At 55.2% G+C, this 16,809-nt stretch overlaps 1 protein-coding gene across 1 annotated transcript in view; it reads right to left on the bottom strand.

Annotated features, from left to right (window-relative positions):
• The window catches only part of LOC116937186 (putative carboxypeptidase X1), a 59,707-nt gene that overhangs the window by 13,954 nt on the left and 28,944 nt on the right, over positions 1–16,809 (bottom strand). Inside the window, exons 6-8 of the mRNA XM_076058376.1 lie at positions 10,488–10,638; positions 8,356–8,456; positions 6,979–7,102 (exon numbers count right to left, since the gene is read on the bottom strand). Coding sequence (XP_075914491.1) covers positions 6,979–7,102; positions 8,356–8,456; positions 10,488–10,638 — 376 coding nt within the window. The remainder of the gene's footprint in view (positions 1–6,978; positions 7,103–8,355; positions 8,457–10,487; positions 10,639–16,809) is intronic.

The following is a 16,809-nucleotide window of genomic DNA, read 5'->3' as shown; positions in this document are numbered from 1 at the left end:
TCATAACAACGGTCTGGGCCGCTGGACGGGTTCCGCAGGATTGGAAGGATGTCCTGGTGGTCCCCCTCTTTAAGAAGGGGGACCGCACAGACTGTAACAACTACAGGGGCATCTCACTCCTCAGTGTGCCGGGAAAGGTCCTGGCAAGGATTATTCAACATCGCCTTGCCAGGCACGCTGAGGAGAGGCTTGCGGAGCCCCAATGCGGTTTCAGGAAAGGGCGGTCCTGCACAGATGCCATATTTTCTGTCCGTCTGCTACAGCAGAGGTGTAGGGAATTCCAACAAGACCTACAGCTCTGCTTTATTGACCTGGTCAAGGCCTATGATACCATCAGTAGGTCTGGGCTCTGGGTTGTTCTTCGTGCTTTTGGAGTCCCTGACCCTCTGCTCACGATCATTAAGGACCTTCATGATGGTGAGTGGGCCCGGGTAAAACTACGTGGCCGGGAGTCAGAGCCATTCCCTGTACACCTTGGGGTGCGACAGGGATGTCCTCTGGCTCCCACATTATTTAACATCTATTTTGACCACGTAGTTCGTGAAGCCTTCAATAGCTGTACCGGGGGAATCTCCATATGGTACAGATATAATGGGAGGCTGATCGATGCCCGGGTGCGGTCAAGGGATGGCTCCCTATTGGTCAACCACGTTATGTATGCTGATGATTTGGTAATAGCTGCTCAGTCAGAGGAGGAGTTGGAGACGCTGCTGCTGAGACTGGAGCGTGCCACTAAGAGGTGGGGCCTTACCATCAGCCCCACCAAAACTAAGCACCTGCCTGGGTATTTTGTACCATCGGACACTCCACCCCCACAACTCCCAATCGGTGATGGGGCAGTTGTGGAGAGAGTGGAGAGTTTCCCATACCTGGGTAGTGTGCTTATGACTGGCTCCAGTTTAACAGCAGAGGTCTCACTCCGAGTCAGTCGAGCGGCAATATCTTTTCATCGGTTGCGTAACGCTGTGTGGAAGCTACCTGGTCTGTCGCTCCGCACTAAGCTTCAGGTCTTCTCGGCCACGGTCATTCCCTCCCTTCTCTACGCTTGCGAAACGTGGACCCCCCTAATGGAACATCTTCGCCGGTTAGAAACATTTAGGCTGGCCTGCCTACGATCCATCCTGGGTTTAACCAGACTGGATTGTGTGAGGAGCTCACAAATCCTTGAAAGATCTGGGCAAGGTCCCATCGGTGAGCTCCTCCGGCGGGGAAGGCTGCGATGGCTGGGTCATGTAGCCCGCATGCCCAGCCACCGCATGCCGAAACAGCTTTTGTTCGGCCGGATCGAGGGGGCTAAGCGGCGGGCGCGGCACGGGCTAGAGAAGAGATGGAGTGATGTGGTACAGGAGGACGTGCAGCTGAGTAGACTTGCCGATGACTGGTACCAGCGGTGTCAAGATCGGCCTCTGAGGAGGAGGCTCGTGAAGGACGCTACTGGGCAGTTGGAGGTAGTCGCCCTCCAACAACAACGGAGGGCGGTGGAGCGACGCTCAGAACAACGAGCGGAGCGCCGGGTGGCTAAAGCACAGCAGGTTGGCACAGTAGGGGGCACAGGTGGTGCATCAGCCAGTCATCTCAGTCATCTTAGTCAGTCGACCCGTGGCACCTGGGTCTGTCCCGTGACCTCCTGCCAGCGGGCGTTCGACACTTCACGTGGCCTCAGGGTGCACATAGCCTGGCACAAGCGTCGTGGTGACGTCACCGCCACTTAGTGGCGAATGGCGGTTGTTGTTGTTGTTGTTGTTGTGTGTTTACAGGTGTGTGTGTACAAGTGTGTTTACAGGTGTGTGTGTGTGTGTGTTTACAGGTGAGTGTATGTGTGTGTGTACAGGTGTGTGTGTGTGTAAAGGTGTGTACAGGTGTGTGTACAGGTGTGTGTACAGGTTTGTGTACAGGTGTGTGTGTGTACAGGTGTGTGTGTGTAAAGGTGTGTGTGTACAGGTGTGTGTGTGTGTTTACAGGTGTATGTGTGTGTGTACAGGTGTGTATGTACAGGTGTGTTTACAGGTGTGTGTGTACAGGTGTGTTTACAAGTGTGTGTGTGTACAGGTGTGTGTGTGTACAGTCCGGCAAAACAACCCCCTACCTCCTCGCGGTGCCGGATGGGCAACTCTGTCGTGGACAGCGCTGTGGGGGGAGATCCGATTTTGATTGGCTCCTCCCCTCATGGCATATGTGTCCACCACAGGGGCTAAACGGGGGCTCTGGACGGGTGCGAGGGGCTGGTAACCCCTCCACCTTCAATTAATTACCACGAAACCACGAATCAAACTGAAATATGTAACAACTAAGCTTGTGCCGGAGACCCCGGGGGGCCAGGCGTCTATGACGTCTCCTGGCCAAACCCCAATTGGCGGAGCCAGGAGATTGAATACCTACCCTCGGGGCTACTCCAGAAACAACGAAAAGCCACTACGGGTGGCCACGTGGAATGTTCGAACGCTCACTGCAGAGGAGAGGCTGCCACTCCTCTGTCGGGAGCTGGACCGGTACCGCCTGGATCTATGCGGCATTCAGGAGGTCCGGTGGACCGGCTCTGGCTCCTGCCACCATGAGGGGTGGACAGTCCTCTACTCGGGGCAGCAGACTGCCAAACAACAGGGTGTGGGTCTTCTTTTGAACAAAAGAATGAAGGGGGTGTGGGAGCGTGGTGGTGAGGTGTCGGAAGCTGTAAGCCCCAGGCTACTTTGGGCTCGCCTTCCCATCAACCGGAGGTGAGGAATGGTGGTCGTGGTTACTTATGCCCCCACCGAAGATGAACATCCGTGGAGGGATGCAGGCAAAGCCGATGAGTCAGATGCCTTCTATGACCTCCTGTCACAGGTGCTGGCTAAAGTGGCCCCTCGGGATAGAGTCATCATGTTGGGTGACTTCAATGCCCGAGTTGGTCATGATACTGGCACTTGGTCTGGAGTGATTGGAAGGCATGGGCCAGATCAGCTCAATAACAACGGTAGGAGGCTGCTAGATTTTTGTGCAGCCCATGGGCTTGTAATTACCAACACGCTGTTCCGGCATCGGCGCATCCACACAACATCATGGATGCATGCCGGGTCCAAGCAAGAACATCTGCTGGACTACATAGTGACGGACCAGCGAATGCGAGCCCATGTCCTTGACACCAGGACCTACCGTGGAGCTGATCTGCCTTCTGACCATCGACTAGTCATCTGTAAGATGCGCCTGCCATTCTTCCACTCCGGTGGTGGGTGTACACCCAGGACCCCATTCCAACCTAAAGTGGCCTGGTCTCAGTTATCTGATGAAAGTTGCAAGCGAGAATTTCATCATCGCTTGCGGCTGGGATTGGCATCGTCCCCGACTCCTCCTGATGTCGAGGGTAAATGGGCGAGGTTTAGGACTGTGACTCATGCAGCTGCAATGGCTGCTCTGGGTACGCGGTCCAGACCCCCCCCAGACACCCTGGATGACAGAGGAGTTGTTCACGATGGTTGAGAAAAAGCGACAGGCCCACTGTCATCGGCTACAGAATCCCACGTCAGAGAATGAGGAGGCTTACCGCAGCCTTCGCTCGGAGGTTCGGAGAGCCGTGAGGCGCTGCAAGGATGGGTGGTGGTCGCGGGTTGCTGAGGAGATGGAGTCTGCCTCAGTGGCCCGTGATCACAAATCTCTATTTAACTCCATCAAAAAAGTAACCTGCAGCGCCACACCTATTACCATCATTAGGGGAAAAAACGGTGATCCAATTTCCGACCCCCAAGTACAGGTTCGCAGATTTGCTGAGCATTTCTGTGAGGTCCTGGGGGAGGGAAAATCCCTCAGCCAGGAAAACATCGTGGCACAAAGTGAGGATGACCCTGCTGAGGCTGCGGTGCCTCAAATATTGGATGAAGTCACCCCCTGTGAGTGGCTGGCTGAGGTGCCATCTGCTGAGGAAGTATTGAAGGCGATCCGGAGTCTGAGACCAGGAAAGGCAGCGGGCAGAGATGATCTCCCAAGCAAAATGCTGAGGGAGGGTGGCGTTTGTGCACAGACTGCCCTATATGACATCATAACAACGGTCTGGGCCGCTGGACGGGTTCCGCAGGATTGGAAGGATGTCCTGGTGGTCCCCCTCTTTAAGAAGGGGGACCGCACAGACTGTAACAACTACAGGGGCATCTCACTCCTCAGTGTGCCGGGAAAGGTCCTGGCAAGGATTATTCAGCATCGCCTTGCCAGGCACGCTGAGGAGAGGCTTGCGGAGCCCCAATGCAGTTTCAGGAAAGGGCGGTCCTGCACAGATGCCATATTTTCTGTCCGTCTGCTACAGCAGAGGTGTAGGGAATTCCAACAAGACCTACATCTCTGCTTTATTGACCTGGTCAAGGCCTATGATACCATCAGTAGGCCTGGGCTCTGGGTCGTTCTTCGTGCTTTTGGAGTACCTGACCCTCTGCTCACGATCATTAAGGACCTTCATGATGGTGAGCGGGCCCGGGTAAAACTACGTGGCAGGGAGTCAGAGCCATTCCCTGTACACCTTGGGGTGCGACAGGGATGTCCTCTGGCTCCCACATTATTTAACATCTATTTTGACCACGCAGTTCGTGAAGCCTTCAATAGCTGTACCGGGGGAATCTCCATATGGTACAGATATAATGGGAGGCTAATCGATGCCCGGGTGCGGTCAAGGGATGGCTCCCTATTGCTCAACCACGTTATGTATGCTGATAATTTGGTAATAGCTGCTCAGTCAGAGGAGGAGTTGGAGACGCTGCTGCTGAGACTGGAGCGTGCCACTAAGAGGTGGGGCCTTACCATCAGCCCCACCAAAACTAAGCACCTGCCTGGGTATTTTGTACCATCGGACACTCCACCCCCACAACTCCCAATCGGTGATGGGGCAGTTGTGGAGAGAGTGGAGAGTTTCCCATACCTGGGCAGTGTGCTTATGACTGGCTCCAGTTTAACAGCAGAGGTCTCACTCCAAATCAGTCGAGCGGCAATATCTTTTCATGGGTTGCGTAACGCTGTGTGGAAGCTACCTGGTCTGTCGCTCCGCACTAAGCTTCAGGTCTTCTCGGCCACGGTCATTCCCTCCCTTCTCTACGCTTGCGAAACGTGGACCCCCCTAATGGAACATCTTCGCCGGTTAGAAACATTTAGGCTGGCCTGCCTACGATCCATCCTGGGTTTAACCAGACTGGATTGTGTGAGGAGCTCACAAATCCTTGAAAGATCTGGGCAGGGTCCCATCGGTGAGCTCCTCCGGCAGGCAAGGCTGCGATGTCTGGGTCATGTAGCCCGCATGCCCAGCCACCGCATGCCGAAACAGCTTTTGTTTGGCCGGATTGAGGGGGCTAAGCGGGCGCGGCACGGGCTAGAGAAGAGATGGAGTGATGTGGTACAGGAAGACGTGGAGCTGAGTGGACTTGCCGAGGACTGGTACCAGCGGTGTCAAGATCGGCCTCTGTGGAGGAGGCTCGTGAAGGACGCTACTGGGCAGTTGGAGGTAGTCGCCCTCCAACAACAACGGAGGGCGGTGGAGCGACGCTCAGAACAACGAGCGGAGCGCCGGGTGGCTAAAGCACAGCAGGTTGGCACAGTAGGGGGCACAGGTGGTGCATCAGCCAGTCATCTCAGTCATCTTAGTCAGTCGACCCGTGGCACCTGGGTCTGCCCCGTGACCTCCTGCCAGCGGGCGTTCGACACTTCACGTGGCCTCAGGGTGCACATAGCCTGGCACAAGCGTCGTGGTGACGTCACCGCCACTTAGTGGCGAATGGCGGTTGTTGTTGTTGTGTACAGGTGTGTGTACAGGTGTGTGTGTGTACAGATGTGTTTACAGGTGTGTGTGTGCACAGGTGTGTGTGTGTAGAGGTGTGTGTACAGGTATGTGTGTGTGTACAGGTGTGTGTGTACAGGTGTGTTTACAGGTTTGTGTGTGTGTACAGGTGTGTGTGTGTGTGTGCGGGCAAGGCTGCGATGGCTGGGTCATGTAGCCCGCATGCCCAGCCACCGCATGCCGAAACAGCTTTTGTTCGGCCGGATTGAGGGGGCTAAACGGGCGCGGCACGGGCTAGAGAAGAGATGGAGTGATGTGGTACAGGAGGACGTGGAGCTGAGTGGACTTGCCGATGACTGGGACCAGCGGTGTCAAGATCGGCCTCTGTGGAGGAGTCTCGTGAAGGACGCTACTGGGCAGTTGGAGGCAGTCGCCCTCCAACAACAACGGAGGGCGGAGGAGCGACGCTCAGAACAACGAGCGGAGCGCCGGGTGGCTAAAGCACAGCAGGTTGGCACAGTAGGGGGCACAGGTGGTGCATCAGCCAGTCATCTCAGTCATCTCAGTCAGTCGACCCGTGGCACCTGGGTCTCCCCCGTGACCTCCTGCCAGCGGGCGTTCGACACTTCAGGTGGCCGCAGGGTGCACATGGCCTGGCACAAGCGTCGTGGTGACGTCACCGCCACTTAGTGGCGAATGGCGGTTGTTGTTGTTGTGTGTGTGTGTACAGGTGAGTGTGTGTGTACAGGTGTTTGTGTGTGCGAGGAGCGGTAGTGTAGTGGTTAGCGCTACGCTGAGCTATGAACCTGGCGACCCGGGTTCGATTCCCGCTCACGGCCAACACCAGTGACGATTATCTGAACCGGTCCCGGGCCTCCCCTAGGTCGACTCAGCCTCAAATGATTACCTGGTGCGGTGTGTAAACATCGCCACTAGGGAGACAAAGGCGGTCGGGCGTGGTGCTGGCCACCCACCCCCTCGTGTACCGTTCCGGCCTTCATAGGTGCTCGCTAACAGCACTTGCCCCTACAGTCTGTTACAGGCCATATGGGGGATCTATGTCTTTATCTTTGTGCGTGTGTACAGGTGTGTGTGTGTGTACAGGTGTGTGTGTGTGTACAGGTGTGTGTTTACAGGTGTGTGTGTACAGGTGTGTGTGTATGTGTGTACAGGTACGTATATGTACAGGTGTGTGTACAGGTGTACACACACCGACCGCGGCTCGTTCGTGCCAGGCTAGGTGCACGCACCAGGCTCATGGCGGCCGGGTTGGTCTGATATCTCCATGGCGTAGAGTTTCCGGCCCTCCTGGCTGCGTCCGATGCTGTAGACTCGGGCAATGTCCGGACACTCGGCCTGGACCGCACGCATCAACTGAGACACACAGACACACACAGTCACACACAGTCACACAGACACACAGACACAGACAGACACACACACACAGACACACACACAGACACACAGACACACAGACACATAGACACAGACACACAGACACACAGACACACACACAGACACACACACAGTCACACACACAGAAACACTCACACAGACACACACACAGACACACACAGTCACACACAGACACACACACAGACACACAGTCACACACAGTCTCACACAGTCACACACACACAGACACACAGACACACACACACAGACACACAGTCACACACACACAGACACACACAGTCACACACAGACACACACACACAGACACACACAGTCACACACAGACACACACACAGACACACACACACACAGACACACACACACACACAGTCACACACACACAGTCAAACACACAAACACACACACAGACACACACAGTCACACACACACACACAGTCACACACACAGACACACACACAGTCCCAAAAAGTCACACAGACACACAGACACACACACACACAGACACACAGACACACAGTCACACACAGACACACAGACAGACACACACACACAGACACACAGACACACACACACAGACACACAGACACACACAGACACACACACAGACACACAAACACACACATACACACACAGACACACACACAGACACACAAAAACACAGACCGATGCACACACAGTGAGACGGAGAGAGAGACACAAACACACAGACACTCACACAACAACACACAGACACACGCACAGACACACACAGACACACACAGTGAGACAGAGAAAGACACACACAGACCGACACACACACATGCACACACACACACAGACTCACAAAGACACATGCACAAAGACAAAGATCCCCGTATAGCCTTTAACAGACTGTAGGGGCAAGTGCTGTTAGCGAACAGCACCACCACCACTCTGTACCACCACCACTCCTACACCACCACCACCACTCTGTGCCACCACCACTGTGAACCACCACCACCACTCAGCACCACCACCCTGCACCACCACCACCACCCTGCACCACCACCACCACCACCACCCTGCACCACCACCACCACCACCACCCTGCACCACCACCACCACCACCCTGCACCACCACCACCACCACCACCCTGCACCACCACCACCACCACTCTGCACCACCACCACCACCACCACTCTGTACCACAACCACTCTGCACCACCACCACCACCACCACTCTGTAACGCACCCGACGCATGGAGTCGTAGTTGTGGTGCTGGAAGTCCAGGCGCAGGTCACGTGACTCGGCATCGCCCCGGGCAGCAGAGGAGGAAGAATCCTCGGCTGGGTCTGCCAGGAGGAGCGGTGGGACAACGGTCGACTCAGCCTCAAATAGTCTAACATCTCTGTGTTATGAATCTATGGGTCTCTGTGTGATGAGTCTATGGGTCTCTGTGTGAGTGAGTCTATGAGTCTCTGTGTGAGTCTACGTCTCTCTCTCTCTCTGCCTGTATGAGTGAGTCTATGGGTCTCTGTATGAGTGAGTCTATGGGTCTCTGTATGAGTGAGTCTATGGGTCTCTGTATGAGTGAGTCTATGGGTCTCTGTATGAGTGAGTCTATGGGTCTCTGTGTGAGTGAGTCTATGGGTCTCTGTGTGAGTCTATGAGTCTCTGTGTGAGTGAGTCTATGGGTCTCTGTGTGGTGAGTCTGTGAGTCTCTGTGTGAGTCTATGAGTCTCTGTGTGAGTGAGTCTATGGGTCTCTGTGTGGTGAGTCTATGGGTCTCTGTGTGAGTCTATGAGACTCTGTGTGATGAGTCTATGGGTCTCTGTGTGAGTGAGTCTATGAGTTTCTGTGTGGTGAGTCTATGAGTCTCTGTGTGATGAGTCTATGGGTCTCTGTGTGGTGAGTCTATGGGTCTCTGTGTGATGAGTCTGTGGGTCTCTGTGTGGTGAGTCTGTGGGTCTCTGTGTGAGTCTGTGGGTCTCTGTGTGGTGAGTCTGTGGGTCTCTGTATGAGTGAGTCTGTGAGTCTCTGTGTGAGTCTATGAGTCTCTGTGTGGTGAGTCTGTGAGACTCTGTATGAGTGAGTCTATGGGTCTCTGTGTGAGTGAGTCTATGGGTCTCTGTGTGAGTGAGTCTATGGGTCTCTGTATGAGTGAGTCTGTAGGTCTCTGTGTGAGTGAGTCTATGGGTCTCTGTGTGGTGAGTCTGCGAGTCTCTGTGTGAGTCTATGAGTCTCTGTGTGAGTGAGTCTATGGGTCTCTGTGTGGTGAGTCTGTGAGACTCTGTGTGAGTCTGTGAGTCTCTGTGTGAGTCTATGAGTCTCTGTGTGAGTGTGTGAGTCTCTGTGTGAGTCTATAGGTCTCTGTGTGAGTGAGTCTGTGGGTCTCTGTGTGAGTCTATGAGACTCTGTGTGAGTCTGTGAGTCTCTGTGTGAGTCTGTGGGTCTCTGTGTGGTGAGTCTGTGGGTCTCTGTGTGGTGAGTCTGTGAGTCTCTGTGTGAGTCTATGAGTCTCTGTGTGAGTGAGTCTATGGGTCTCTGTGTGGTGAGTCTGTGAGACGCTGTGTGAGTCTGTGAGTCTCTGTGTGAGTCTATGGGTCTCTGTGTGAGTCTATGAGACTCTGTGAGTGAGTCTATGAGTCTCTGTGTGGTGAGTCTATGGGTCTCTGTGTGAGTGAGTCTATGGGTCTCTGTGTGAGTCTATGGGTCTCTGTGTGATGAGTCTGTGGGTCTCTGTGTGAGTGAGTCTATGGGTCTCTGTCTGAGTGAGTCTATGAGTCTCTGTGTGAGTGAGTCTATGGGTCTCTGTGTGAGTGAGTCTATGGGTCTCTGTGTGAGTCTATGGGTCTCTGTGTGATGAGTCTGTGGGTCTCTGTGTTAGTGAGTCTATGGGTCTCTGTCTGAGTGAGTCTATGAGTCTCTGTATGAGTGAGTCTATGGGTCTCTGTGTGAGTGCGTCTGTGAGTCTCTGTGTGAGTCTGTGAGTCTCTGTGTGAGTCTGAGTCTCTGTGTGGTGAGTCTGTGAGACTCTGTATGAGTGAGTCTATGAGACTCTGTGTGAGTGAGTCTATGAGAATCTCTGTATGAGTGAGTCTGTGGGTCTCTGTGTGAGTGAGTCTGTGAGTCTCTGTGTGGTGAGTCTGTGAGTCTCTGTGTGAGTCTATGGGTCTCTGTGTGAGTCTATGAGACTCTGTGTGAGTCTATGAGTCTCTGTGTGAGTCTATGAGTCTCTGTGTGAGTCTATGAGACTCTGTGTGAGTCTATGAGTCTCTGTGTGAGTCTATGAGTCTCTGTGTGAGTCTATGAGACTCTGTGTGAGTCTATGGGGCTCTCCCTCTCTGCCTGTGTGAGTCTCCGCTTGAGTCGAGTTCGCGTACCCGCTACTGTGCATGCCAGCACCTCCATGCGCAGGCAAATCAGTCCGCCCGGGTGCCACGTGACGGGTAGGAGGCGAAGGAAGCGTGCGGGAGTCGGAGCCGGGAGGAGGTTCAACACCGGCGTGTCCTGGTCAGAGTTGCCCTGGAAAATCTACAGAGGCAGACAGAGAGAGGCGAGCACGTGTGAGTGTGTGAGTGAGTGGGTGAGTAGGTGAGTGAGTGGGTGAGTGAGTGGGTGAGTGAGTGTGTGAGTGTGTGAGTGAGTGGGTGAGTAGGTGAGTGTGTGAGTGTGTGGGTGAGTGAGTGGGTGAGTGAGTGAGTGTGTGAGTGGGTGAGTGAGTAGGTGAGTGGGTGAGTGGTGAGTGAGTGGTGAGTGAGTGGTGAGTGAGTGGTGAGTGTGTGGGTGAGTGAGTGGGTGGGTGAGTAGGTGAGTGAGTGAGTGGGTGAGTGAGTGGTGAGTGAGTGGGTGAGTGGGTGAGTGAGTGAGTGGTGTGTGAGTGAGTGAGTGGGTGAGTGAGCGTGTGCATGAGCGTGTGAGTGAGCGTGTGAGTGTGTGAGTGAGTGAGTGGGTGGGTGAGTGGGTGAGAGGATGGGTGAGTGAGTGAGTGGGTGAGTGAGTGAGTGGGTGGGTGAGTGGGTGGGTGAGTAGGTGAGTGGGTGAGTGTGTGAGTGTGTGAGTGGGTGAGTAGGTGAGTGAGTGAGTGAGTGGGTGAGTGAGTGAGTGAGTGGTGAGTGAGTGGGTGAGTGAGTGAGTGAGTGGTAAGTGAGTGGGTGTGTGAGTGTGTGAGTGAGTGAGTAGGTGAGTGAGCGTGTGCATGAGCGTGTGAGTGAGCGTGTGAGTGTGTGAGTGAGTGAGTGGGTGAGTGGGTGAGAGAGTGGGTGAGTGAGTGAGTGAGTGGGTGAATGAGTGAGTGAGTGGGTGTGTGAGTGAGTGAGTGGGTGAGTGAGTGGGTGAGTGAGTGAGTGGGTGGGTGAGTGAGTGAGTGGGTGGGTGAGTGAGTGAGTGGGTGAGTGGGTGGGTGAGTGTGTGAGTGGGTGAGTGTGTGAGTGAGTGTGTGAGTGAGTGGGTGGGTGTGTGAGTGAGTGTGTGAGTGGGTGAGTGTGTGAGTGGGTGAGTGAGTGAGTGAGTGGGTGGGTGAGTGGGTGAGTGAGTGAGTGAGTGGGTGAGTGAGTGCGTGGGTGAGTGAGTGAGTGAGTGGGTGGGTGAGTGAGTGAGTGGGTGAGTGAGTGGGTGAGTAAGTGAGTGAGTGGGTGGGTGAGTGAGTGAGTGGGTGAGTGGGTGGGTGAGTGAGTGAGTGGGTGAGTGGGTGAGTAAGTGAGTGAGTGGGTGAGTGAGTGGGTGAGTGTGTGAGTGTGTGAGTGGGTGAGTGTGTGAGTGAGTGGGTGAGTGTGTGAGTGAGTGAGTGAGTGTGTGAGTGTGTGAGTGAGTGAGTGGGTGAGTGAGCGTGTGCATGAGCGTGTGAGTGAGGTGTGAGTGTGTGAGTGAGTGGGTGTGAGTGAGTGAGTGAGTGGGTGAGTGGGTGAGAGAGTGGGTGAGTGAGTGAGTGAGTGGGTGAGTGAGTGAGTGAGTGGGTGGGTGTGTGAGTGAGTGGGTGAGTGGGTGGGTGAGTGAGTGAGTGGTGAGTGAGTGAGTGAGTGGGTGGGTGAGTGGGTGAGTGAGTGAGTGAGTGGGTGAGTGAGTGGGTGGGTGAGTGAGTGAGTGGGTGAGTAAGTGAGTGAGTGGGTGGGTGGGTGAGTGAGTGAGTGGGTGAGTGCGTGGGTGAGTGAGTGAGTGAGTGGGTGAGTGGGTGAGTGAGTGAGTGGGTGAGTGAGTGGGTGAGTGTGTGAGTGGGTGAGTGTGTGAGTGAGTGGGTGAGTGTGTGAGTGAGTGAGTGGGTGAGTGTGTGAGCGTGTGAGTGAGTGAGTGGGTGTTTGAGCGTGTGAGTGAGTGGGTGAGTAAGTGAGTGAGTGGGTGGGTGAGTGAGTGAGTGGGTGAGTGGGTGGGTGAGTGAGTGAGTGAGTGGGTGAATGAGTGAGTGAGGGGGTGAGTGAGTGGGTGAGTGTGTGAATGGGTGAGTGTGTGAGTGAGTGGGTGAGTGTGTGAGTGAGTGGGTGAGTGGGTGAGGGTGTGAGCGTGTGAGTGTGTGAGTGAGTGAGTGAGTGTGTGAGTGAGTGAGTGGGTGAGTGGGTGAGTGGGTGAGTGAGTGAGTGAGTGAGTGGGTGGTGAGTGGGTGGGTGAGTGGGTGAGTGAGTATGTGAGTGTGTGAGTGTGTGAGTGAGTGGGTGAGTGTGTGGGTGAGTGAGTGGAGTGTGTGAGTGAGTGGGTGAATGAGTGAGTGAGTGGGTGAGTGTGTGAGTGTGTGAGTGAGTGGGTGAGTGTGTGAGTGAGTGAGTGGGTGTGTGAGCGTGTGAGTAGTGTGTGAGTGAGTGAGTGTGTGAGTGAGTGGGTGAGTGTGTGGGTGAGTGAGTGAGTGTGTGAGTAGGTGAGTGTGTGAGTGAGTGGGTGAGTGTGTGAGTGTGTGAGTGAGTGAGTGTGTGAGTGAGTGGGTGAATGTGTGAGTGAGTGAGTGGGTGTGTGAGCGTGTGAGTGAGCGTGTGAGTGTGTGAGTGAGTGAGTGTGTGAGTGAGTGAGTGGGTGAGTGGGTGAGAGAGTGGGTGAGTGAGTGAGTGAGTGGGTGAGTGAGTGAGTGAGTGGGTGGGTGTGTGAGTGAGTGGGTGAGTGGGTGGGTGAGTGAGTGAGTGGGTGAGTGAGTGAGTGAGTGGGTGGGTGAGTGGGTGAGTGAGTGAGTGAGTGGGTGAGTGAGTGGGTGGGTGAGTGAGTAAGTGAGTGGGTGGGTGGGTGAGTGAGTGAGTGGGTGAGTAAGTGAGTGAGTGGGTGGGTGGGTGAGTGAGTGAGTGGGTGAGTGCGTGGGTGAGTGAGTGAGTGAGTGGGTGAGTGGGTGAGTGAGTGAGTGGGTGAGTGAGTGGGTGAGTGTGTGAGTGGGTGAGTGTGTGAGTGAGTGGGTGAGTGTGTGAGCGTGTGAGTGAGTGAGTGGGTGTTTGAGCGTGTGAGTGAGTGGGTGAGTAAGTGAGTGAGTGGGTGGGTGAGTGAGTGAGTGGGTGAGTGGGTGGGTGAGTGAGTGAGTGAGTGGGTGAGTGAGTGAGTGAGGGGGTGAGTGAGTGGGTGAGTGTGTGAGTGGGTGAGTGTGTGAGTGAGTGGGTGAGTGTGTGAGTGAGTGAGTGAGTGGGTGAGTGTGTGAGCGTGTGAGTGTGTGAGTGAGTGTGTGAGTGAGTGAGTGGGTGAGTGGGTGAGTGAGTGAGTGGGTGGGTGAGTGGGTGGGTGAGTGGGTGAGTGAGTAAGTGAGTGTGTGAGTGTGTGAGTGAGTGGGTGAGTGTGTGGGTGAGTGAGTGAGTGTGTGAGTGAGTGGGTGAATGAGTGAGTGAGTGGGTGAGTGTGTGAGTGTGTGAGTGAGTGGGTGAGTGTGTGAGTGAGTGAGTGGGTGTGTGAGCGTGTGAGTGAGTGTGTGAGTGAGTGAGTGTGTGAGTGAGTGGGTGAGTGTGTGGGTGAGTGAGTGAGTGTGTGAGTGAGTGGGTGAATGAGTGAGTGGGTGAGTGTGTGAGTGTGTGAGTGAGTGAGTGTGTGAGTGAGTGGGTGAATGTGTGAGTGAGTGAGTGGGTGTGTGAGCGTGTGAGTGAGTGGGTGAGTGAGCGTGTGAGTGAGCGTGTGAGTGTGTGAGTGAGTGAGTGAGTGGGTGAGTGGGTGAGTGAGTGAGTGGGTGAGTGAGTGAGTGGGTGGGTGAGTGAGTGAGTGGGTGAGTGGGTGAGTGAGTGGGTGAGTGAGTGTGTGAGTGAGTGAGTGGGTGAGTGAGTGAGTGGGTGAGTGAGTGAGTGGGTGGGTGAGTGAGTGAGTGGGTGAGTGGGTGAGTGGGTGGGTGAGTAGGTGAGTGGGTGAGTGTGAGGTGAGTGAGGGGTGAGTGAGTGGTGAGTGTGTGGGTGAGTGAGTGGGTGGGTGAGTAGGTGAGTGAGTGAGTGGGTGAGTGAGTGGTGAGTGAGTGGGTGAGTGGGTGAGTGAGTGAGTGGTGTGTGAGTGAGTGAGTGGGTGAGTGAGCGTGTGCATGAGCGTGTGAGTGAGCGTGTGAGTGTGTGAGTGAGTGAGTGGGTGGGTGAGTGGGTGAGAGGGTGGGTGAGTGAGTGAGTGAGTGGGTGAGTGAGTGAGTGAGTGGGTGGGTGGGTGGGTGAGTGGGTGGGTGAGTAGGTGAGTGGGTGAGTGTGTGAGTGTGTGAGTGGGTGAGTAGGGTGAGGTGAGTGAGTGAGTGGGTGAGTGAGTGAGTGAGTGGGAGTGAGTGGGTGAGTGAGTGAGTGAGTGGTAAGTGAGTGGGTGAGTGAGTGAGTGAGTGGTAAGTGAGTGAGTGTGTGAGTGTGTGAGTGAGTGAGTAGGTGAGTGAGCGTGTGCATGAGCGTGTGAGTGGGGGAGCGTGTGAGTGTGTGAGTGAGTGAGTGGGTGAGTGGGTGAGAGAGTGGGTGAGTGAGTGAGTGAGTGGGTGAGTGAGTGAGTGGGTGTGTGAGTGAGTGAGTGAGTGGGTGAGTGAGTGGGTGAGTGAGTGAGTGGTTGGGAGTGATGGGTGAGTGAGTGAGTGGGTGGGTGAGTGAGTGGTGGGTGAGTGGGTGGGTGAGTGTGTGAGTGGGTGAGTGTGTGAGTGAGTGTGTGAGTGAGTGGGTGTGTGTGGGTGTGTGAGTGAGTGTGGAGTGGGTGAGTGTGTGAGTGGGTGAGTGAGTGAGTGGGTGGGTGAGTGGGGTGAGTGAGTGAGTGAGTGGGTGAGTGAGTGGGTGGGTGAGGGTGAGTGAGTGGGTGGGTGGTGGTGAGTGGGTGAGTGAGTGGGTGAGTGAGTGGTGAGTAAGTGAGTGAGTGGGTGGGTGAGTGAGTGAGTGGGTGAGTGGGTGGGTGAGTGAGGTGAGTGGGTGAGTGGGTGAGTGTGAGTGGTGGTGAGTGGGTGAGTGTGGGTGAGTGTGTGAGGGTGAGTGAGTGGTGGAGGTGTGTGGGTGGGTGGGTGAGTGTGTGACCGTGAGTGGGTGTGTGCATGAGCGTGTGAGTGAGCGTGTGAGTGTGTGAGTGAGTGAGTGGGTGAGTGGGTGAGAGAGTGGGTGAGTGAGTGAGTGGGTGAGTGAGTGAGTGGGTGTGTGAGTGAGTGGGTGAGTGGGTGGGTGAGTGAGTGAGTGGGTGAGTGAGTGAGTGGGTGGGTGAGTGGGTGAGTGAGTGAGTGAGTGGGTGAGTGAGTGGGTGGGTGAGTGAGTGAGTGGGTGGGTGGGTGAGTGAGTGAGTGGGTGAGTAAGTGAGTGAGTGGGTGGGTGGGTGAGTGAGTGAGTGGGTGAGTGCGTGGGTGAGTGAGTGAGTGGGTGAGTGGGTGAGTGAGTGAGTGGGTGAGTGAGTGGGTGAGTGTGTGAGTGGGTGAGTGTGTGAGTGAGTGGGTGAGTGTGTGAGTGAGTGAGTGGGTGAGTGTGTGAGCGTGTGAGTGTGTGAGTGAGTGAGTGTGTGAGTGAGTGAGTGAGTGGGTGAGTGGGTGAGTGAGTGAGTGGGTGGGTGAGTGGGTGGGTGAGTGGGTGAGTGAGTAAGTGAGTGTGTGAGTGTGTGAGTGAGTGGGTGAGTGTGTGGGTGAGTGAGTGAGTGTGTGAGTGAGTGGGTGAATGAGTGAGTGAGTGGGTGAGTGTGTGAGTGTGTGAGTGAGTGGGTGAGTGTGTGAGTGAGTGAGTGGGTGTGTGAGCGTGCGAGTGAGTGTGTGAGTGAGTGAGTGTGTGAGTGAGTGGGTGAGTGTGTGGGTGAGTGAGTGAGTGTGTGAGTGAGTGGGTGAATGAGTGAGTGGGTGAGTGTGTGAGTGTGTGAGTGAGTGAGTGTGTGAGTGAGTGGGTGAATGTGTGAGTGAGTGAGTGGGTGTGTGAGCGTGTGAGTGAGTGAGTGGGTGAGTGAGCGTGTGAGTGAGCGTGTGAGTGTGTGAGTGAGTGAGTGGGTGAGTGAGTGGGTGAGTGAGTGAGTGGGTGAGTGAGTGGGTGGGTGAGTGAGTGAGTGGGTGAGTGGGTGAGTGAGTGGGTGAGTGGGTGAGTGAGTGGGTGAGTGAGTGTGTGAGTGAGTGAGTGGGTGAGTGAGTGAGTGGGTGAGTGAGTGAGTGGGTGGGTGAGTGAGTGAGTGGGTGAGTGGGTGAGTGGGTGGGTGGGTGGGTGAGTGAGTGAGTGAGTGGGTGGGTGAGTGAGTGAGTGGGTGAGTGGGTGAGTGAGTGAGTGGGTGAGTGAGTGGGTGAGTGAGTGTGTGAGTGGGTGAGTGGGTGAGTGCGTGAGTGGGTGGGTGGGTGAGTGAGTGAGTGAGTGGGTGAGT

The sequence above is a fragment of the Petromyzon marinus genome, assembly GCF_048934315.1.
Source record: "Petromyzon marinus isolate PM22_M1 ecotype Great Lakes invasive population chromosome 70 unlocalized genomic scaffold, UKy_Petmar_22M1.pri1.0 chr70_unloc.4, whole genome shotgun sequence".
In the NCBI taxonomy this organism is placed as follows: Eukaryota; Metazoa; Chordata; class Hyperoartia; order Petromyzontiformes; family Petromyzontidae; genus Petromyzon; species Petromyzon marinus.
Note: the sequence above shows the minus strand (reverse complement) of the source record. Positions and strands in the feature narration are given on the sequence as shown.